Consider the following 17005-nt stretch of genomic DNA (forward strand, 5'->3'; position numbering starts at 1 on the left):
CGGCTGACTCCTCATACCCCAGTAACAGGAAGGCTCTGCCCTCATCTCATTGTGACGGTTTGTCTGGGAGGGCAGCTCAAACCCACCTTGCAGGCCAACAGCTGGGTGATGGCTTCTCTGGGTGGAGATCTTCTCCAGTGACGGCAAGAGCTGAGTCCTCACTCTGCGCTGTGACCTTCTGCTTGGCAGATATGGATGAGTGTGAGGACCCTGCTGTTCAGTGCCTGGGGGGAGAGTGCAGGAACACCCCAGGCTCCTTCGAGTGCCACTGCCAGGCTGGCTTCAAGCTCATCAACAGCACCGTGTGCGAAGGTACAAACCTCATCCCTGCAGCCCTCTGGGTCCAGGACATACAGCCTCCCTGTAGATCTCCCTTCTTTCTCGATAGGAAGGATGTCAGTGCCAAGGCAGGTGATGCCACCATGCATGGCACATCCATAAGGTTGTAGCCAAATGCAGGATCTCCATGGACAGGGAAGATCTCTGTCTCCATGGCGAGAAAACCAGGGGTCACGAGCTCTGCGAGGGCTGCCTGTAAGAGACTGGGGAGAGGGAATCCATGTGGCTTAGGTGAAGGATGTCCCCCAGAGCTGGGTGTACGGCCCTGACTCTGCTCCCTCTGCAGATGTGAACGAGTGCCTGAACAGCGAGATCTGCAGCCCCAATGGCGAATGTCTCAACAGTCACGGATCCTACTTCTGCATTTGTGCTCCTGGCTTCTCAAACATGGCTGGCGGAGTCAGCTGCCAAGGTGAGCTGGAAGATGGCAGGGCCATACCTCAGGTCCTGCCCTCTGCTCCCTCCCCTGCTGTGAGATCCAGGTTGACCATTTTGGCCTGATTTTGCAGATGTGGATGAATGTGCAGACAAGTCCCGGTGCTCACAAGGCCAGTGCCTGAATACAGAAGGCTCCTACAGATGTCTGTGTGAAAATGGGTTCAAACACTCCCAGGAGACTGATGACTGCGTGGGTGAGAGCTCATCGCTGGGGACATCAGCGCCCTGGGATTTGGGGGAATGAATGCAGCCAGTGCAGGGGGGAGGGCAGTTCTGCTCCCAGCACCCAAAGTTGCTGGTGACTTGTAAGGAGGACTAGCAATGGCTCAGGACCTCTGGCCAACTGAACTTGACCCAGGTGCTGCAGTGAGCAAGCAGGGTCCCCATCTGACCATTCTCATCCCCTTGCCCTCCTTCCTGCAGACGTGGATGAGTGTAAAGAGTACGGGGATGCCATCTGCGGCACATGGCGGTGCCAGAACAGCCTGGGCTCCTACCGTTGTATCATGGGCTGCCAGCCCGGCTTCCACTGGACCCCCTTGGGTGACTGCATCGGTGAGTACAGCCCCGGGTGTCCCTGTCCCTCCTCCTGGCAGGGACAGGGTGGCTATGGGACATCTCTGCCAGGGGCACGGGGGAGAAGGAGGAGGAGGAGGAAGTGTGTGGCTGGTGGAGAGGCAGATAATGCTGAGAGTTTGTTTTCTTGGCTGAGCTGCCTGCTTGTGTCTAGACTTCTCTCTTCCTGGCATCTGGAACAGACACCGCATTGTGCTGCTTTCCGCTCAGGGAGAGTCCTGGGCAGGTTAAAGCCATTCCAGGCTTGGGGCTGGACCACAGCTCCCTGTAAACTCTGCTTGCTGGGGCTGCTGCCTATGCCAGTCACCTGCCTGGCAGGGCTGGGTGAGGGGAAAGGCTGCTGGTACCACTGTGTGCTAGGCTGGGGGGACTGGGTTTGGCGTTCAAGCTCCAGCAAACAGGAAAGAGCAAAGGGGTTCCTGCAGTTTTTGAGGCTCCCCCTGGCTCAGGGAAGGCTGCAGCAAGGAGGAGCTGCTGCCAGCCGCTGGGCTCAGACTTAGCATGTGGAGCGGCTCCTGACCTTGGGAGCAGTGGGCTGTGGGCACGCAGCTGGTCTGCCTGCTCCAGGGAAATCCACCCGGTGGGGAGTGGGATGCAGCCAGCAGGGCTGTAAACCTGCCCTCTGTAGGCAGAGGACCCGGTTGTGACTGTCCAACCCCACCGGGCTGGGGCAAGGCAGAGATCACTCCCTGGCACTGCAGCAGTTGGAGAAGCACCAGGTCAAGAACGGGGTAGAAGGGTATCATCCTAGATCTGTCTGCGCTTGCCCCACCCACTTCAGTTGCACCCTTGTATCTCCCGCCAATGTGAGCCTGTGGGCTCTGTGTCCCTTCATGCCTCCGCAGGGACCTGCGCTACCCTCAGTCGCCCCTGCCAGCCACCTCCCATGCTTTCCATCCATTTCCCATTCCCACCCTGCTCCTGTTGCTCTATCCACGTAGCCTCTCTGCAGCTCTGGATGTTGCAGGAAGCTTCTGTTAACATGCACACTCATAGCAGGGGAGTGAGTGGGGCAGCTAGACCCGGTCCCTCACATCAAGGGAATGCCTGCCCCATCCCCAGCTCTTGGGATCAGAGCAGAAGGGTCTGGGCAGGGGAGGTCCAGGGGGAGAGGTGGGGTCTGGGGCAATTCCTGCTCTCTGCTCTGCTGCAGACATAGATGAGTGCGCCAATGAGACGCTGTGCGGGAGCCATGGCTTCTGTGAGAACTCAGACGGCTCCTTCCGCTGCCTCTGCGACCGTGGCTATGAGAGCTCACCCTCCGGGCACTACTGTGTTGGTGAGTCTCCTTTGATCGCTCTGCCAGTCAGTGAGGGAGAGCCATCGGCAGATGCCAGGCTGGTGTCCCAGCTGTGTGACTGCTCCTGGGGCACGGACAGGGACTGCATCCGCACATGGAGAATCCCAGACATGGACAGGGCAGCTCATGGAGGCAAAACCCCTTCCCTTAGCACAGCAGATCCTTGGGACTGCAAAGGAGCAGGTCTCTATGAAAAAGCAAGCAGCTCCCAGTGAACATGGAGCCCTTCTCTGTGCAGGTGGAAAGGAGGTGCTTGGGGGGCTGGAGGCACTGAAGGTGCTAGAGAGGTACTTTAATGGGTGCCTGGAGAGAACAGGCAGGGTGTAATATAAGGAAAAACATTTTCACCATGAATACAGGCAGGCAGTGGAACAGATGCCCAAGATGGCTGTGCAATTGCCATCCCTGGAGCTTTTAAAGACCCAACAGGACAAAGCCCTGAGCAGCCTGGTGGGATCCCATAACTGACTCTGCTTTGAGCAGCGGGTTGGACTAGAGACCTCCAGCGGTCCCTTCAGACCTGGATGATCCTGTGATCCAGTGACTCACTGCAAGCTGGACTTCAGGCTCCTTGAATCCACTGAGAGCAGAGCAGGAATCTCTTGCCAGACTTGTGTTGAGCCGTGGTGTGAACAGAGCTCTCAGCTCATCCCCAGGAGCTTCCATCTGCCTGCTGAAGGATAACCCCATGCTGCAGACCATGCACAGACTGCCCATGCAGAGCTGGGGCTCCAGCAGCCACTGCTGCCCCTTGCTTTGCAGATGTGAATGAGTGCGAGCTGATGGTCGCTGTGTGCGGGACTGCGCTCTGTGAGAATGTGGAGGGATCCTTCCTCTGCCTCTGCCCCAGTGACCACGAGGAGTACAACACAGAGGCAGGGCAGTGCCAGCCCCGCGCAGCCATGGGTGAGTAGGCAGCTAGGACAGAAGCATGGGTGGCAGCTAGAGCAGGAGCGTGGTAACCCTGGCTGGGGTGGGGTAAAGCTGAGGGGCTGCCAGGGCTGTACAAGCCCACGCAAGCATGGGCAAGCTTTCGTCTGGGGAGAGCTGAGAAGCCTGAAAGTGCGGACCTGGGAAGGCCACGCTGCCGGTGATGGGTGTGCTCTGGGACCTCCTAGGTGTGGGATGCTGCGTTGGGGTGCCAAGGACCCCATCCTGTGCCTGCTCTGCTGTCTTCTAGAGGGCCCCGAGATACATGCAGCCCACCTCTCTGACAGCGCAGAGCGCAAGCAGTGCTACTACCACATCAGCGACGTTCGCCTGTGTGACAGCGTCCTGGCCAAGAACATCACCAAGGAGGAGTGCTGCTGTACTGTGGGGGCAGCCTGGGGTGACAACTGTGAGACTTACCCCTGCCCCATCCCAGGCACAGGTAGGACTGTGGCCCCACCACACCAGGCAAGGCCAGTGCTCTGCCCACCAGCTCCACCTTGGTTGCACTAACGAGCTCTTTCTTTTCTTCACATCTCCCCTTGACATCTGCCTCCTGGCCAGTGGAGTACCAAGAGATCTGCCCTCTCGGGAAGGGCTATATTCCCCAGGAAGATCTGCTCTCAGGAAAAGTCTCTTTCACAGGTACTAGCACCATTTCCTCTCATTTCTTCCAGGGGGAAGAGAGAGGGCGCTGTGCAAAGCCCTGCATGGAGATGCATCCACAGAAATAGCTCCCCGGGGCTGTGGTGGGGGATGCTAACATCCTGCTGCTGCTTCCCTCCATCCAAAGAAATCCCAGATTGACAGTGTCACCGAGCTGGAAGTGACCCTTCCTCCAGTCATGCCTCACTGCTAGCAGTGACTCTTTTCTCGGTGCAAACCTCCCATGGCCATTTCGAACCAGGGATGGGGTCCAGTAAGACACAACCCTTCCAGTTACTGATAGATCTCCCAGTGGCTGGCTGGCTCAGTCTTTGGCACTTCACCTCCAGAGGGTTGTGTTCTTGGCCTTCCAGAAACACACATGAATTTCCTATTTGTGAAGGTATCCCATTCACCATCATCCCTCCTCCTGCTTTGCCTGTGGGTGCTTCCCCCACCACTCCCAGGCATGTGGCTGGTGGGAGAGGTTGGGGGCTCACTCAGGGACCTGCCGTTGATTCACGCCAAGGTCCCATGCTGGTTTTCTGTGGGCACAGTACCCAGTCCGCCCTGCTTCCACAGCTCTGCTCCCTGAGACACTCTCTCTCTCCCTCCATCCCTCTCTCAGACATGGACGAGTGTGAGATATTTGGCTCTGAGTTCTGCCGCAACGGACAGTGTTTGAACACAGTGCCAGGCTACAAGTGCTTCTGCCGAACAGGGTACTTCTATGACTCCAGCAGGCTCGAGTGTGTTGGTAAGATGGCCTCAAAGAGCAGCAGGGGCACCCACTGCGCGCAGAAGGACAACTGTGCTGCTGCACCCAGAGTTGTCCCTGCTGCCCGCGTTACAGGGCCAGCTCTGGGTGACAGGCTTCCTGGGACCCTCCCAGGGAATGGAAGAGGAGGTGGCAGGGAAAGGGTCGCATTGCCCATGTCTGCCAGCCTGAAACATTGCTCTGTCCTTGTGCATTGGCAGACCAGGACGAGTGTCAGAATGAAGTGTACTGCATCAATGGCGAGTGTCTGAACACAGACGGCTCCTACCACTGCTTCTGCAGCCTCCCTCTCGTGCTGGATGCCACTGGCAACCGGTGTGTGAACCTCTCCAGCAGGGCAGGTGAGCCCGAGCCCCCGCCACAGCACACCTTCGCCCCACACATCCCGCCCTGCAGTTGGGTCTCCCGGGAGGGAGCAGCGGGTGGGGGCTCAGTGCTGGGCTGAGGGGGGCCAGTGCCAGCACAGTGTGCAGCCAGGGCAGGGGGGCAGGAGCTGGGGCACACTGTTGTCCCTCTCAGGACAAGGAGGGAGGCACTCTTCTGGATGATTTTTATGGCATCCTTTGCTCATGGCACGCACAGATGCCTTGGAGGAGTACGAAATCCACCTGGATGTCTGCTGGCAGACCGTTGCTGACTACATCTGCCAAGACCTGCTGCAGGGCGAGCAGACCACGTACACTGAGTGCTGCTGCCGGCTTGGAGAAGCCTGGGGCCAGAACTGCGCACTCTGTCCACACAGGTCCTCCGGTGAGCGGGGCGGCATGGGAAAGCATCACCCAGCAGAGGTGGGGATGGGCTGGGCTGCTGCCAGTCGTGCCGGACAGGGTTGGCCACATATGGCTGCAGTGAGGGGTCCTCTTGTTGTCTGCATTGCTGAAGCCAGCCCAAGGAGTGGGTGAACGCCCCACGTCTCCAGGGCTGACCAGCACCAGTGGGTAGGACGTACCCGAAACTGGTTTGCCATGAATCCGAGGTGTCTGAGGGGAGAGTTGCTTTGTGCATCCTGCTGCTGCTGCTTAGCTTAGGAGAGGCGAGGCAGTGGCTGCCTGGGATGGGAGCACGCTGGGAATTGGGGTTCTCACTGCTCAAGGACTTGCTGGCCCCAGACAGGAGCTGGTCTTCTCGAAGATGGGGTGCCATCAGCAAACTACAGAGCTGCAGCTTTGGAGGCCATTGAACGCAGGCCTGGCTCAACTGACCCAGTGTGGACGCACCCTCTCTCTGGCTGTAGCAGACCTACCTCTCTTGAGCCAGGCTGCACTGACCCTTCCTTTTGTCTCACCACTTCCAGCTGATTTTGCTTTCCTGTGTAATGGGGCCAGTGAAGACAGTGAGAGAGGGGCTGAGCTCCGAGAAAGACCTAGGTATGAGTATGGACCGGGCTTGGAAGACCCCCACTATGGCCTTCCCAGCCGAGATATGGGCCCCTACTACAACTACCTGGAGTCTGAGTATGGAAACCCCGATGCTGGTTTCCCTCGGAGGGAACCCAACAGTGAGTTCCGTGGCAGTCCTCTCCATCATGGCCCAGGGCGGTCCCCGCCCCGCTACCTGCCCAGCCAAATTGGTGAGTACTGAGAGTCACAGAGATGAGCCTTCACACCCAGCCTGTGTCCATGGGAAATGCCTGGCAGCTCCCACCCCTGCCAGGATGCTCCAGACTTGGAGCAAGCTCTGCTCCTGGCTGCTCTGAGTTGGTCCTGGCCCCACCAGCACCGTCTTACCACGCGTCCAGTGTCCCCTCCATGGCTGTGTGGAGGGTCACCCTGCTCTGACACAGTCTTGCCACCTTCCAGGTCTCTACGAGGGCTTCGAGGGGCTGCAGGCTGAGGAGTGCGGGATCCTCAACGGCTGCGAGAATGGGCGCTGCGTGCGTGTCCGGGAGGGCTACACATGCGACTGCTTTGATGGCTTCCAGCTGGACATGACCCACATGGCCTGCCTTGGTGAGTGGCGGCCGGGGCCAGCCCAGGGGCTGCCGGGGGCTGCAGCCGGGGCTGTGCGGGCAGCCTGGTCCCGGCATCCCTGGGAGGCTGCTGCTCTCTGGCGGTGCTGGCCGGGAGAGCTGCCGGAGGAGTCCCAGCTCTCCCTGGTGCTTCCGTCCCAGAGAGGTGGGAGGACTGTCCTGGAGGTTCACCGGCCACTTTCTGCTGGCAGCTAAATCAGGGCATCGCGGGGAGCAGCTGATCGCTCCCTTCTTCGCTTTACAGTCTTGTACGTCACCAGCCACTGTTACTCTATCCCTGCTTATTTTCCTCTACGTTCACCACTGACCTGGTGAAATTCCTCACTTTCCACCCTGTCCTATGAGACACGGTCTCTAAAGCTTCTCTCTGCATCTCCTCTACATCCCTATGCCATGTCTCCATCCTTTTCACAGTGCAGCTCCCCAAGCCAGCTGAGGCCCTGGGCACTCAACAGAGCAGATCAGGACCCTCTTTTTCCTTAGGCACAGCACTTAACTCCAGGTCCCAGCATCCTTTTTGCACGATACGATCATGCAGCTTCTTCATACAGAACCTGTGGTCTCTGCCTCCCCAAATGCTGCTGGGCAGAATGGCTGCCTGAGCTGTTACTGTCCCTTCTGCATTTGTGCACTGTATTTCCCTTTCCTTGGCTGCAGTGCTTTGCACTTGTCTTCAGTGAATTTTGTCTGGTTGATTTTGGACTGCTTCTCTGCTTGATCAGAATGAGTCTGAACCCCAGGACCCCCCCCCAGAGTTCTGGCATCACCTACATACATTTCATAATCATGGGCATTCTTCCTTCGTCCACCTTAATAATAACATTGAATGGACTAGGGGTCAGGACAGATCCCTGCAGGCTATGCTTTAAATGGCTTTTATTGTAACAGCCCACTATTGCTAATTATCTTTGGAGTGGAGCTTTGCAGCCCGTTGTGCAATTGTCACGGTTTCATGTAGACCATATTTTCTCAGTGTGCTTGAGTGTGTCATGTGAGAGCGTGTTGAAATTCTCACCATGGCCAAGGCACATCATATCCACTGCTTCTCCCTTGTCTGACATACCAGTTATCAGGTCAGCGGAGGGAACCAGATTGGCTTAACATAATCAGGCCTTAACAGATTTGCACCAGCTATTTAATGACCCTGACATCCTTTGGAGAGTTGTGACCTAATCACTCAGAAACCTGGTCTGCTTAAGGGAATGGGGGTGAGCAGTCTGTAATTCTGGATTCTCCCTTCACTGTTTTTGAAGATAGTTAGCGGATTTACCCTTCCTCGGGTCTCTGAGACCTCCTTTACCCTCCATCTCGGAGACAACTGCCAACTTTTTAGGGACTGCAAGTGCATTAAGCATGTGAAGATGAGTTGCAGCAAGCCTTTAGCAATATGGATGTAACTGCTTTATCTATCCGATTGTCGAACAGCTCCATCACAGTATGTTCTTTCCCTCCCTGTGCTCTTGCACCCTCGTTTAAACACTTCAAACATGGTCTGCGCCCTGTCTGGTCACTACAAGCATTTTTATGATGTCTGGAACAAAGCCCGCATTAGCTGCTCCAGCCAGCTTGGCTGGCTTTTGTTTCCTCCACCGATAAGGACCAGACCGACATTCCCCATTGTTTTCTGCTAACGTATTTATGGAGCCTTTGCTTATTGCCTTTCGTGTCCTAGACTAAGTAGCACTCATTTTACACTGGAGCCTGTCTCGTTTTTTTCGCTTCAGTTCTCCTACATGGTGTTTAGTCATCCCCGTGTTTTTACCTTGCTGCCTTCAGGCCTTTAGTGTATTCCTGCGGCTGCTGCAGTGCTTCCCCTCTCATCTCCCTATGGGGATAGCTTGCCCTCGCCCCGCAGGACAGGCTGTCTGCCCCCACCCCTGCCTGCATGGGCAGGCTCCAGAGCTTGGTGTGCACTGTTAGTGCAACTCTACTGCCTCTGTTTTTTGGGCACCTCTGGGCTAAAGTAGCCTTATTTTACTTCTCCTCTTGATTTGGTGGTCCACAGCCAGCCCAGTTTGCCTGTTCTCCCCCCTTTTACCTTTCCTGGACCCCCCCCAGCAAGGCTGTCTCCCTCCAATTCCCAGGCTGCAGAGCACATCATCTCCCTTGATGTGCTGCCTAACATCTCATGGGGCTTCTGAGAAAGCCCGTCCTGTCCATGGCGATGTGCTGGTCCTAAGGTTTAGCCCAAGTCTGCAGTGCCTGTTCAACCATTGCTTTGTCTGCATACGAAGGCTGCCTTGTTCCTCAAGCTCCCTCATCTCACATTTCCCCTCCTTTTTCCTCTCATAACTGCTATGCTTCCTCCAACTGCACCTGGACATTTTGCTTCCAGCCTCCCTCCCTGGCATTGCACTTCCCTTTCTTTGCCAGATGTCCCCTCCACTTGTGCTAGGGATGACCCGAGGTCCCCAGGGTGGCAGAGCTCTTCAGTGCTCCTGGGGTCCATCGGTCACTGCCGGGGCCTTTGCTCTCCCTTGGGTGGCTGGCTGAACCCCTCAGCTGCTCCCCACTCCTGCTCCCTGCCGATCTGCGGGGGGGTGAGACTGGAGTTTGTGGTCAGAGAGCTCGGACCTGCCTTGGCAGGTGAGGATTTGGGCTCTGGAGGTCCTGTGGGTTCAATCAAGGGCTCTGGGGTGCACAGGGATGCTCTGCCCAGCTGGTGCCTCCACCACAAGTTGGGGTAGCGCAGACAGGGTGTCCAGGGAAGTGTATTTAGCAGAGCAGACCCATCGCAGCAGGGCAGCTGCTGCAGGGCTCGCGTGCACGCTCTAGCCCAGCAGCGAGCCAGCCAAGCGAGCTCTTTGGCACAGTTTGCAGGTTAATAAAACAAACCCTTGTTTGCACAGTACGAGGTCCCTCTGTGTTCTGGTCCTGGAGGTGATAATCGGCCTCTCAGGGCCACCATCATCTGCCTTCTTGGCCTTGTCAGATTGGGAAAGGGTGTTTTCCAAGGCTGGAGGTGGCCTTTCTCCCAGATCTTACGCTAGCACAACTTATTAGCAGGAAGCTGCTAACCTAACCCAGGGGTGTCACCAGCTGCAGAGTATGGGGGGGGCCCTTATCTGTGCATTGCTGGGCGGGGGGGGTGGTGGGAGGTGGTGTGTGCTCCCTCCTGTGCTGGGGGATGCCAAATGCTGGGGATGTCACCCTTGGGGACTGGGGGGGCTCTGCGGATGTGCTGAGGGGTGTGGGAGGCTGGTGGGGTCACAGTGGGCATCCTAGAGGTGCTGGGGGGTGGTGGGGCATGGGGCATGTGTGGGGGAGGGCAGGGGGCTGGCAGGGGCACAAGGAGATGTTGGCTGTGGGCTGGGACTGCTCACTGTGCCACCAGCTCACCCCCGTCCTTCTCCTCCTTGCAGACATCAATGAGTGCGAGAAGGTGGGCAGCCCTGAGCCCCTGTGCCAGGGTGGCACCTGCGAGAACACGGAGGGCTCCTACCGCTGCCACTGCTCACCAGGCTACGTGGCCCTGGCCCGGACCCATCATTGCGTGCCCCAGACAGCCCAGAGCCTAGCAGCAGCATAGCTCTAGGGGAGCGGGGGTGAGGGTGCTCCCCTCCAGCACGTGGCTGTGGCACCCGGGACCTAGGAGCATGGAGAAAGGCCACCCTGGGGCTGTGGGTGCTTCAAGGCTCTTCGCTCCTTCCCCTCTGAAGCGCACAACTTCCCTGCCACATCTCTCTACAGGCCAGGGCTGAGCTCCCAGCCTCTGCAACCTCCTCTGCCCTGCCAGCCCCTGCTCCTGCCACAGCAGAGCCCATCCCAGCCCCCAGCACCCATCGCATCACCCTGTGCCGTGGAGGCTCACAGAACGTCTTTCCCTGCCACGCAGCCCCAGCCTCCCCGCCTCGCCCTGCCGAGAGAGGGGGTTCATCTACCCGCCACTGCTGCACTGACCTAGCGACAAGCCTCACCCACGCCACAGGTGCTGGCCCCGCTCCTCATGAAGCATCCAGCCCCCAGGCCAGAGCTTTGAGAGGGGGTCAACCTCAGCTTTCTAAAGCTGCTGCCTAACCTTGGGGTGTGGTGAAGAGGCTTGAGGGGCCCCAGGGCCAGCTCTCCCTGCGACCAGCCCAGGCGCATCCCTTAGCCCCGCACTTTGCCTTTGTGACCCGCGCTGGCTGGGCGGGTGGATGGCGAGGGCAGGTCCAGCTTCCATTCTGTAAAGTTGTTGGTGACTTTTTTGTTGTTTTTTTAATGGAGTCTGCTGGAAACTTCTCTCATGTTGTTAAATAAAACATTTATTTTGGGCCTCTGTGGCTCAAGACACTGGGGCTGGTCAGAACTCTGCTTGTCTTGCCTCTGCCAAGGAGTACCAGAGCCACATCCTCCCTGTGGGTCCAACCTGGCAAGGCTACCCCACTCTCATAAGCCAATTCTTACCCCTCTCACACTGGCACCCAGCCTGCTCCTGCACCACAGCAAGAAACCCTTGCCAGGCCAAATAGTTGCTTATCTCCCCAGCCCAGCATCAGCCACAGGAGCCAACTTCAGCCCCCCCAGACAGCACAGCGGTTGTGGCCGCTCACACCCTGCCTTGTTCACACACAAGGGGGCTGCAGTTTGAGCATGAGAGCATGCAGGCTTCTACAGTTTGCAAGAGCCCTTGGGCAGGTCCGGGAGCTGCTTTTCCAGGTCCAGAGCCCTCATTAGAAAAGGGCTTTACCTATGCTGCAGCAAGCAAGGCCATGTTCTACACCACTACCACCTGCTCACGGATCCTTTGCACAGTTTCAGGCCAGCACAGGACCAGCAAGGCAGCAGCACAGCCAGGTATTGCCAGCTGGACACCCCAGCAGCCAGCAGCAGAGATTCCCAGCTGTTCAGAAGGAACCCACAGTCAGGCCAGCATGCCACCTCCATCCCTGCCTTCAGCTGAGAAGTAAGACCAGCCCAACCCCAACTAGAAAATGCCCAGCCACTGTGCTTTTCCTCCTGCTCCTCTCCACTCACAGAAGACAACACCAACAGATTTTGTCTAGCCTTTATTAAAAGGAAAGTTATAAAAAGAGATTCAGGAGCTCCCAGCAGCTCCGAGTTAGTAGTAGTGCAAACCATTGGTTAGAGAAAGAATCATCCCTGCAGAGACATCAAACGCCATTTGGCTTTGCATCCACAAAAAGGAAGTTTTCCCAGGTGCAGTCCTACCAGCTCGAGCAGGGGCCCGGGACAGAGCAGGCTACCAGCTCGGGGAAAGCCTCCTCTCCTTCCCTCTCCCCTTCAGCCGCATGGTTGGCAAAAGCAGGTACCGGGGCGTCCCGGTCACGGGATGAGCAGAAGAAGTGAGGATGGATGCAGCTGGTGTTCTAGAAGAGGCACTGAAGGGTTACCAGGTAGCAGCTCAAACATTAGCCAGGTTCATTGCAAAGAAATTCTTTTGTGAGGGCAGACAGCTCTATTTCAAACAACTAAAGTGCCTCTGCAGAGAAGCTGGAGGACAATGCTCAGTCACTCCTGCAGCAGACACTGCTCCCCCTTGAGCTGCTGTGAGCCCAGGGGGCTCTAAATGGGGTAAAAGCCCTCTGCCCGCAGCTGACCTTGCAGGAACACAATACTGGCTGCTCAGAGGCTGCAGAGCTCTGAAGGAAGCAGTAAGAAATGCATATTATATAAAAGAATTTGGCCTGTGTTGTCTTCTGTTCTTCTCCTCCCCAAGCCCTACTACTAGCAGGGCTCCTCAGCTCGTGATCTGAACTGGTATTTTCCAGCAGAACAACATCTGGTCCTGGTCATCCACCAGCTCCCACTTCACAATCAGTTTAATCTGAAAGAGAGAGAAGAGCAGAGGGAAACAAGAGTGTTCAAGAAACCGCAAGGTAAAGACACAGCAGGAGCTGCTACTTGTGTGGAGCAAGAAGGTCCTGGGAGCTCTGCGCAAAGAGGACTGAGCTGGGGCACTGCCCCTGCTGCAGCAGGTGAGCCACACTCATGTGGTGGCTCCTGGAGTATCTTACATGGATGGAGGGTTCTGCTGCATGATACAGGAGACCTCCACACACTGCACTTGGCTCCCCACTCTCTGAATAAGCAGAGAGTGGAAACACCCTGCAGCCTCCCAGCTGAACTGCACCCTGGAGCCGAGCACCCCCAGTTTGGGAGCATTTGGCTGAATGCACCGTGCTCTGCAGGGAGGCTACATACGAGCATAGTACAGAACAGCCAGATACTTGGGCAGCTGAAGCCACTTCTCAACAGCTGGAGCCAGGCTGCTTCCTCTACCGGGTCTGTCCCAAAGTGGGAACTTGAGACAGAATCGTACAGCAGATGTGCCACCAGACAGTCCGAGGAGTCTTCTAACCTCTTCCCCACCACCACGGGACAAGGTGTCCTTCCTTAAAAGGCAGGTGGTGGGACTGTCCCAGGAAGGATGCAGATTCTGAGGAGCAGACCAGCTGCCTGCTTACTTACACTGGGGTACTCGCTCTTCACAGGGAGTTTATTCAGGTAGCTGTAGGAATGGCCCTTCTGAATGGGGCACTGGATCCCGGACTTGCATCCATCAGGCTCAGGAATGGGAAAGGGTATGTCCACGTGCAGCATCTCGCCGTACACCCTCGCTTTGCTGCCCTGACTCTCGATCTCTGCAGAGCACGGCGAAGTGTGAGCACAGCACCGGAGCAGGGAACATGTTTCTACCTTACACACACACACCCCCGATGTACCCTAGAGGCTGTGGGAACACAGCTAAGCGACGCTCTTCCTCCTCGGCCACTTCTTCCCACCCAGACCCCGCTCCAGCCACCCCCCCCCCACCTCTCCAAGCAGCGGGACACAGAGGCGATCACCTCCCCCCTGCCCACCCCCCGGCACCCCAGCGGGGGAAGCGACGCTTACTGCTGGCGAAGGTGACGTTGATGCTGTAGGATGTCCCCTTGTGGAGCTGGCAGGGCTGCGTGGGGCAGGGGCTCACGTTCACCTCCTGGATGCTGCCGTCTTTGGAACCTGCAAGGAAGAGCCGGGCTCACCGGGCCTTCGCCGCCTGCTGACCCCCCGCCCACCCCCCGCCGCCGCGAGTCACTCACCACAGTCGACGAAGCGGAGGGGCTCGCCCAGGGCGGTGGCGGCGGCGCCCAGCGCCAGGAGCAGGGCGAGCGGAGACGGCACCATGGCGGCAGCAGGAGCAGCAACGGCGGCGGCAGCCCCTCCGCGCCGTCACATGAGCGCGGCGGCCCCGCCCGCCGGCCAGCCGGGGCGCGCCCCGCCCGCGGGGCCGGGCCGTGGGCGGGAGCGGGGGCTCCGCCGGGGGGGTTCCGTAGTGCCGGGCTGCAGCCTGGAGAAGGGCAGCGGGGCCACCGTGACTCCTCCGGTACAGGAGCGGACAGGACAGCGGGGCAGGGGGAGGGCGGCGCTGGAGCTACAGCGCTCGGGCAGGCAGGCGGACCGCTCCCCGACAGCGCTGCTCCTGGCAGCGCCCGCTCCTGGGCTGCGCGTTCAGCGCTAAGGGCACGCTCACCTACCGCCAGAGCGGTGGGCTGGGAAGCTCTTGCAGTGCCTCTACTGAAAGGGGAAAAAACCAAAAACCAAGAGGCTAGCGTAGTAGACTGGCCTGTAGCCTTATTCATTACTTACTCTGTACCTGATGTTTTGCATGTTGAAAGCTGGCTGTGTAACCCGAGTGCCGAGAGTTACCTCTATTCAGTAATTCCTGCGGCTGGTGCCTTTCACAGCACGTGGAAGTTAATCCCGTTTCTCAAACCCGTGAAACGCCGGAGACCCCCGGCTTTGTGCTGTGGATGCTAAGACAAACCAGAGGACGTTTAAGATGCTTCAGCAAGTGTTTGACCCAAGCTAAAGTTTACAGCTGCCCACCAGTTTCACGTGGTAGCGTTACCTTTAACGGGGTCACGTCAGGAACATAATGGAGATAAAGGCACATGAGCACTGATTTGGTAGGAACGCAGCAGAGCTGACACAGCTTCCCCCCTTCAGACCTCTGTCCCAGTAGGGTGTCTGCCGACTCAGCTTCAGCTGTGCTGCCAAGTGACTCAGAGGCAAAACCCCCACGCTTATGCTCAGGCTTTCCACAGAGGGTGTCACGCCAGAAACCCCAGAGGTGTTAGCAGGACTTGCTCTTGTGCATCTCTCTGCTCAGCACTTCAGCTCCTCAGAAAAAAAAAAAAAGAATCCCTTCCTCCAGAAAGGAGAATGGGGCTTTTATATATATAATTTTTTTTTTTTAAGATTCTGAATAAGCATTCAGTTTGCAGAGGCCTCAAGCAAGCAGACCAGGGTGCTTACAGCAGCCCTATCAAAAAAAAACCACCAAACCCCAAAAGACCCCGCTGAGACTAAGCCATATATTTCAGCCCACGTAACACTCTTCATAACTGACCCACATAAAGTCTTTTCCTTGCACATAGGAGCTCATGCCCTTAGAAAGGCTTTCCTTCTCCCCATCCTTCAAGTCTTAGATGATAAACAAAGCTGCCTACCTGACTGCCAGGAACAGAAGTGAGGTCAGGTCAGAGCAACACCATAAACTACCGTCACACATTTCACAGGATAAGCAGTGTCATGCTTGCGAGCAAATTCCACAGTGCATTAAATCAGGATGCTGCCCTGTGAGATGGCTCTCCAGGTGCCTTTGCTTTGCAGACGCTTTTGCGCAATAGCAGCAACTACTTATATACAAGGCTACACGTATTTCAAAAGGCTTTGAACTAAAAATTGTTGAATCTAGGATTAGAATTAACATGTCTATCCCTCCCAGAACTGGGTTAATAAAAAGTCTAATAAGCCTAAGTTTGTGAAACTACAGCCAAGGCCTTTACACAAGAAAGAAGCAGAAACCTTCTGCCCAAGGTTTTTAGCTGGTATCACACATTACCATCATGCCAGTTTTGCAGTAACAGCACTAAAGCCTAAATTCCCCAGGGCAGCATAACCATCATCAGCCTGACAGACCTTGCTTTTAGGCAAATGCCCCTTTTGACATCTGATAGAAGATGTGGGCCTCCAGGTCACCTTGGAGTGCAACATTTCACCAAAATACTTCAGAAATAGTCAATGCAACTTTAGGCTGGTCTAATTATTTTGCAGACAGAACTCCTCCTAGATTACTGACATCATGGGGAGCTTGTGTTAAAGTGCAAAAACACCAGGAGAAAAGGCTAAGAAAGCCAACATATAAATTCTTTCCAGTAAGACTGATACTTGGGTTCTTAATTTCTGTAATCCAACCAACTCTATTACATGAGGAAGAAGTCTACGATTCCACTTTATGAGCTAGCTACACCCAATGAATCCAAATCCCTCTAACAGCATTGCACTTGCAAGTTGGTAAACAGATGCACCTGCAGGCACTACAGCAGCACTGAATACAGAACTCAGGTTCTCAGGAAAATCCACATACAGAGGCTAATCATTTTTATTATTCTTTCAGCCAGAACATGCTCCTTTTGCTACAGATCATCAGAATTCATATTGAAATGCATTGCAAGCTGCTCTCACGTTCAATGCCACGCCACAGGTTTTATTATCACCAGTTTCTGAATCACTAAAACAAGCTCAGTTTTCCACCAAAACAGATACAAGATGGTTTAAGCATACACACTGCAGAGGAGAATAGAGCAAAATACCTAGAGAATTCAACTCACAGACAAATCTCTTCCATACAGTGTGCTTAAAGAGAGCTAAAGGAACTCCCCAAACCCAGATACTACAGACCAGACTAAGAAGGGGAAAAGAAAACACAACCAAACCTAAAAAAAAGATCACATCAAGCTATCAGGAACAAGATGACTAACAAAATCACAGCCCAGGAAAGAAGAAAACCTAGATCATAACTCTGGGTGAGAGAAAAACACCACCATACCACATAGCTTCCAGAAGGAAAAAACAGCCAGTGATACGAAGGAGGTGCAAAGAAGTAGCTGTTCTTCTTGGTTACACCCAGCTCTCCTAGCCACTCAAAAAATTTCCCCCAGCACCTGAGTCACTCCTCAGCGTAGTGGATTATTAATTAGATCAAATTAACTCTGAGTGAGGCTGACTGGCCTCTTTCTCATTCTTTCGGTCTGCAGTAACC

General features: G+C 55.9%; 2 protein-coding genes across 2 annotated transcripts in view; one reads left to right on the plus strand and one right to left on the minus strand.

Annotated features, from left to right (window-relative positions):
* Positions 1-11252, plus strand: part of LTBP2 (latent transforming growth factor beta binding protein 2) — a 73267-nt gene extending 62015 nt beyond the window's left edge. Inside the window, exons 22-35 of the mRNA XM_059819375.1 lie at positions 190-312; positions 626-751; positions 849-971; positions 1201-1332; positions 2507-2632; positions 3416-3559; positions 3834-4025; positions 4148-4228; positions 4857-4985; positions 5207-5347; positions 5589-5756; positions 6301-6576; positions 6806-6955; positions 10338-11252. Coding sequence (XP_059675358.1) covers positions 190-312; positions 626-751; positions 849-971; positions 1201-1332; positions 2507-2632; positions 3416-3559; positions 3834-4025; positions 4148-4228; positions 4857-4985; positions 5207-5347; positions 5589-5756; positions 6301-6576; positions 6806-6955; positions 10338-10504 — 2078 coding nt within the window. The 3' untranslated portion in view covers positions 10505-11252. The remainder of the gene's footprint in view (positions 1-189; positions 313-625; positions 752-848; positions 972-1200; positions 1333-2506; positions 2633-3415; positions 3560-3833; positions 4026-4147; positions 4229-4856; positions 4986-5206; positions 5348-5588; positions 5757-6300; positions 6577-6805; positions 6956-10337) is intronic.
* Positions 11253-11956: 704 nt separating this feature from the next.
* NPC2 (NPC intracellular cholesterol transporter 2) lies at positions 11957-14085 on the minus strand. Its single transcript, XM_059819816.1, has 4 exons — positions 14001-14085; positions 13813-13920; positions 13387-13559; positions 11957-12742 (listed from the first exon to the last, which is right to left on the minus strand). Exons 1-4 carry the CDS (start codon positions 14083-14085, stop codon positions 12656-12658), a joined length of 453 nt encoding a protein of 150 aa, XP_059675799.1. The 3' UTR covers positions 11957-12655.
* Positions 14086-17005: the final 2920 nt, after the last annotated feature.

This window comes from Gavia stellata, chromosome 7, assembly GCF_030936135.1.
Source record: "Gavia stellata isolate bGavSte3 chromosome 7, bGavSte3.hap2, whole genome shotgun sequence".
In the NCBI taxonomy this organism is placed as follows: Eukaryota; Metazoa; Chordata; class Aves; order Gaviiformes; family Gaviidae; genus Gavia; species Gavia stellata.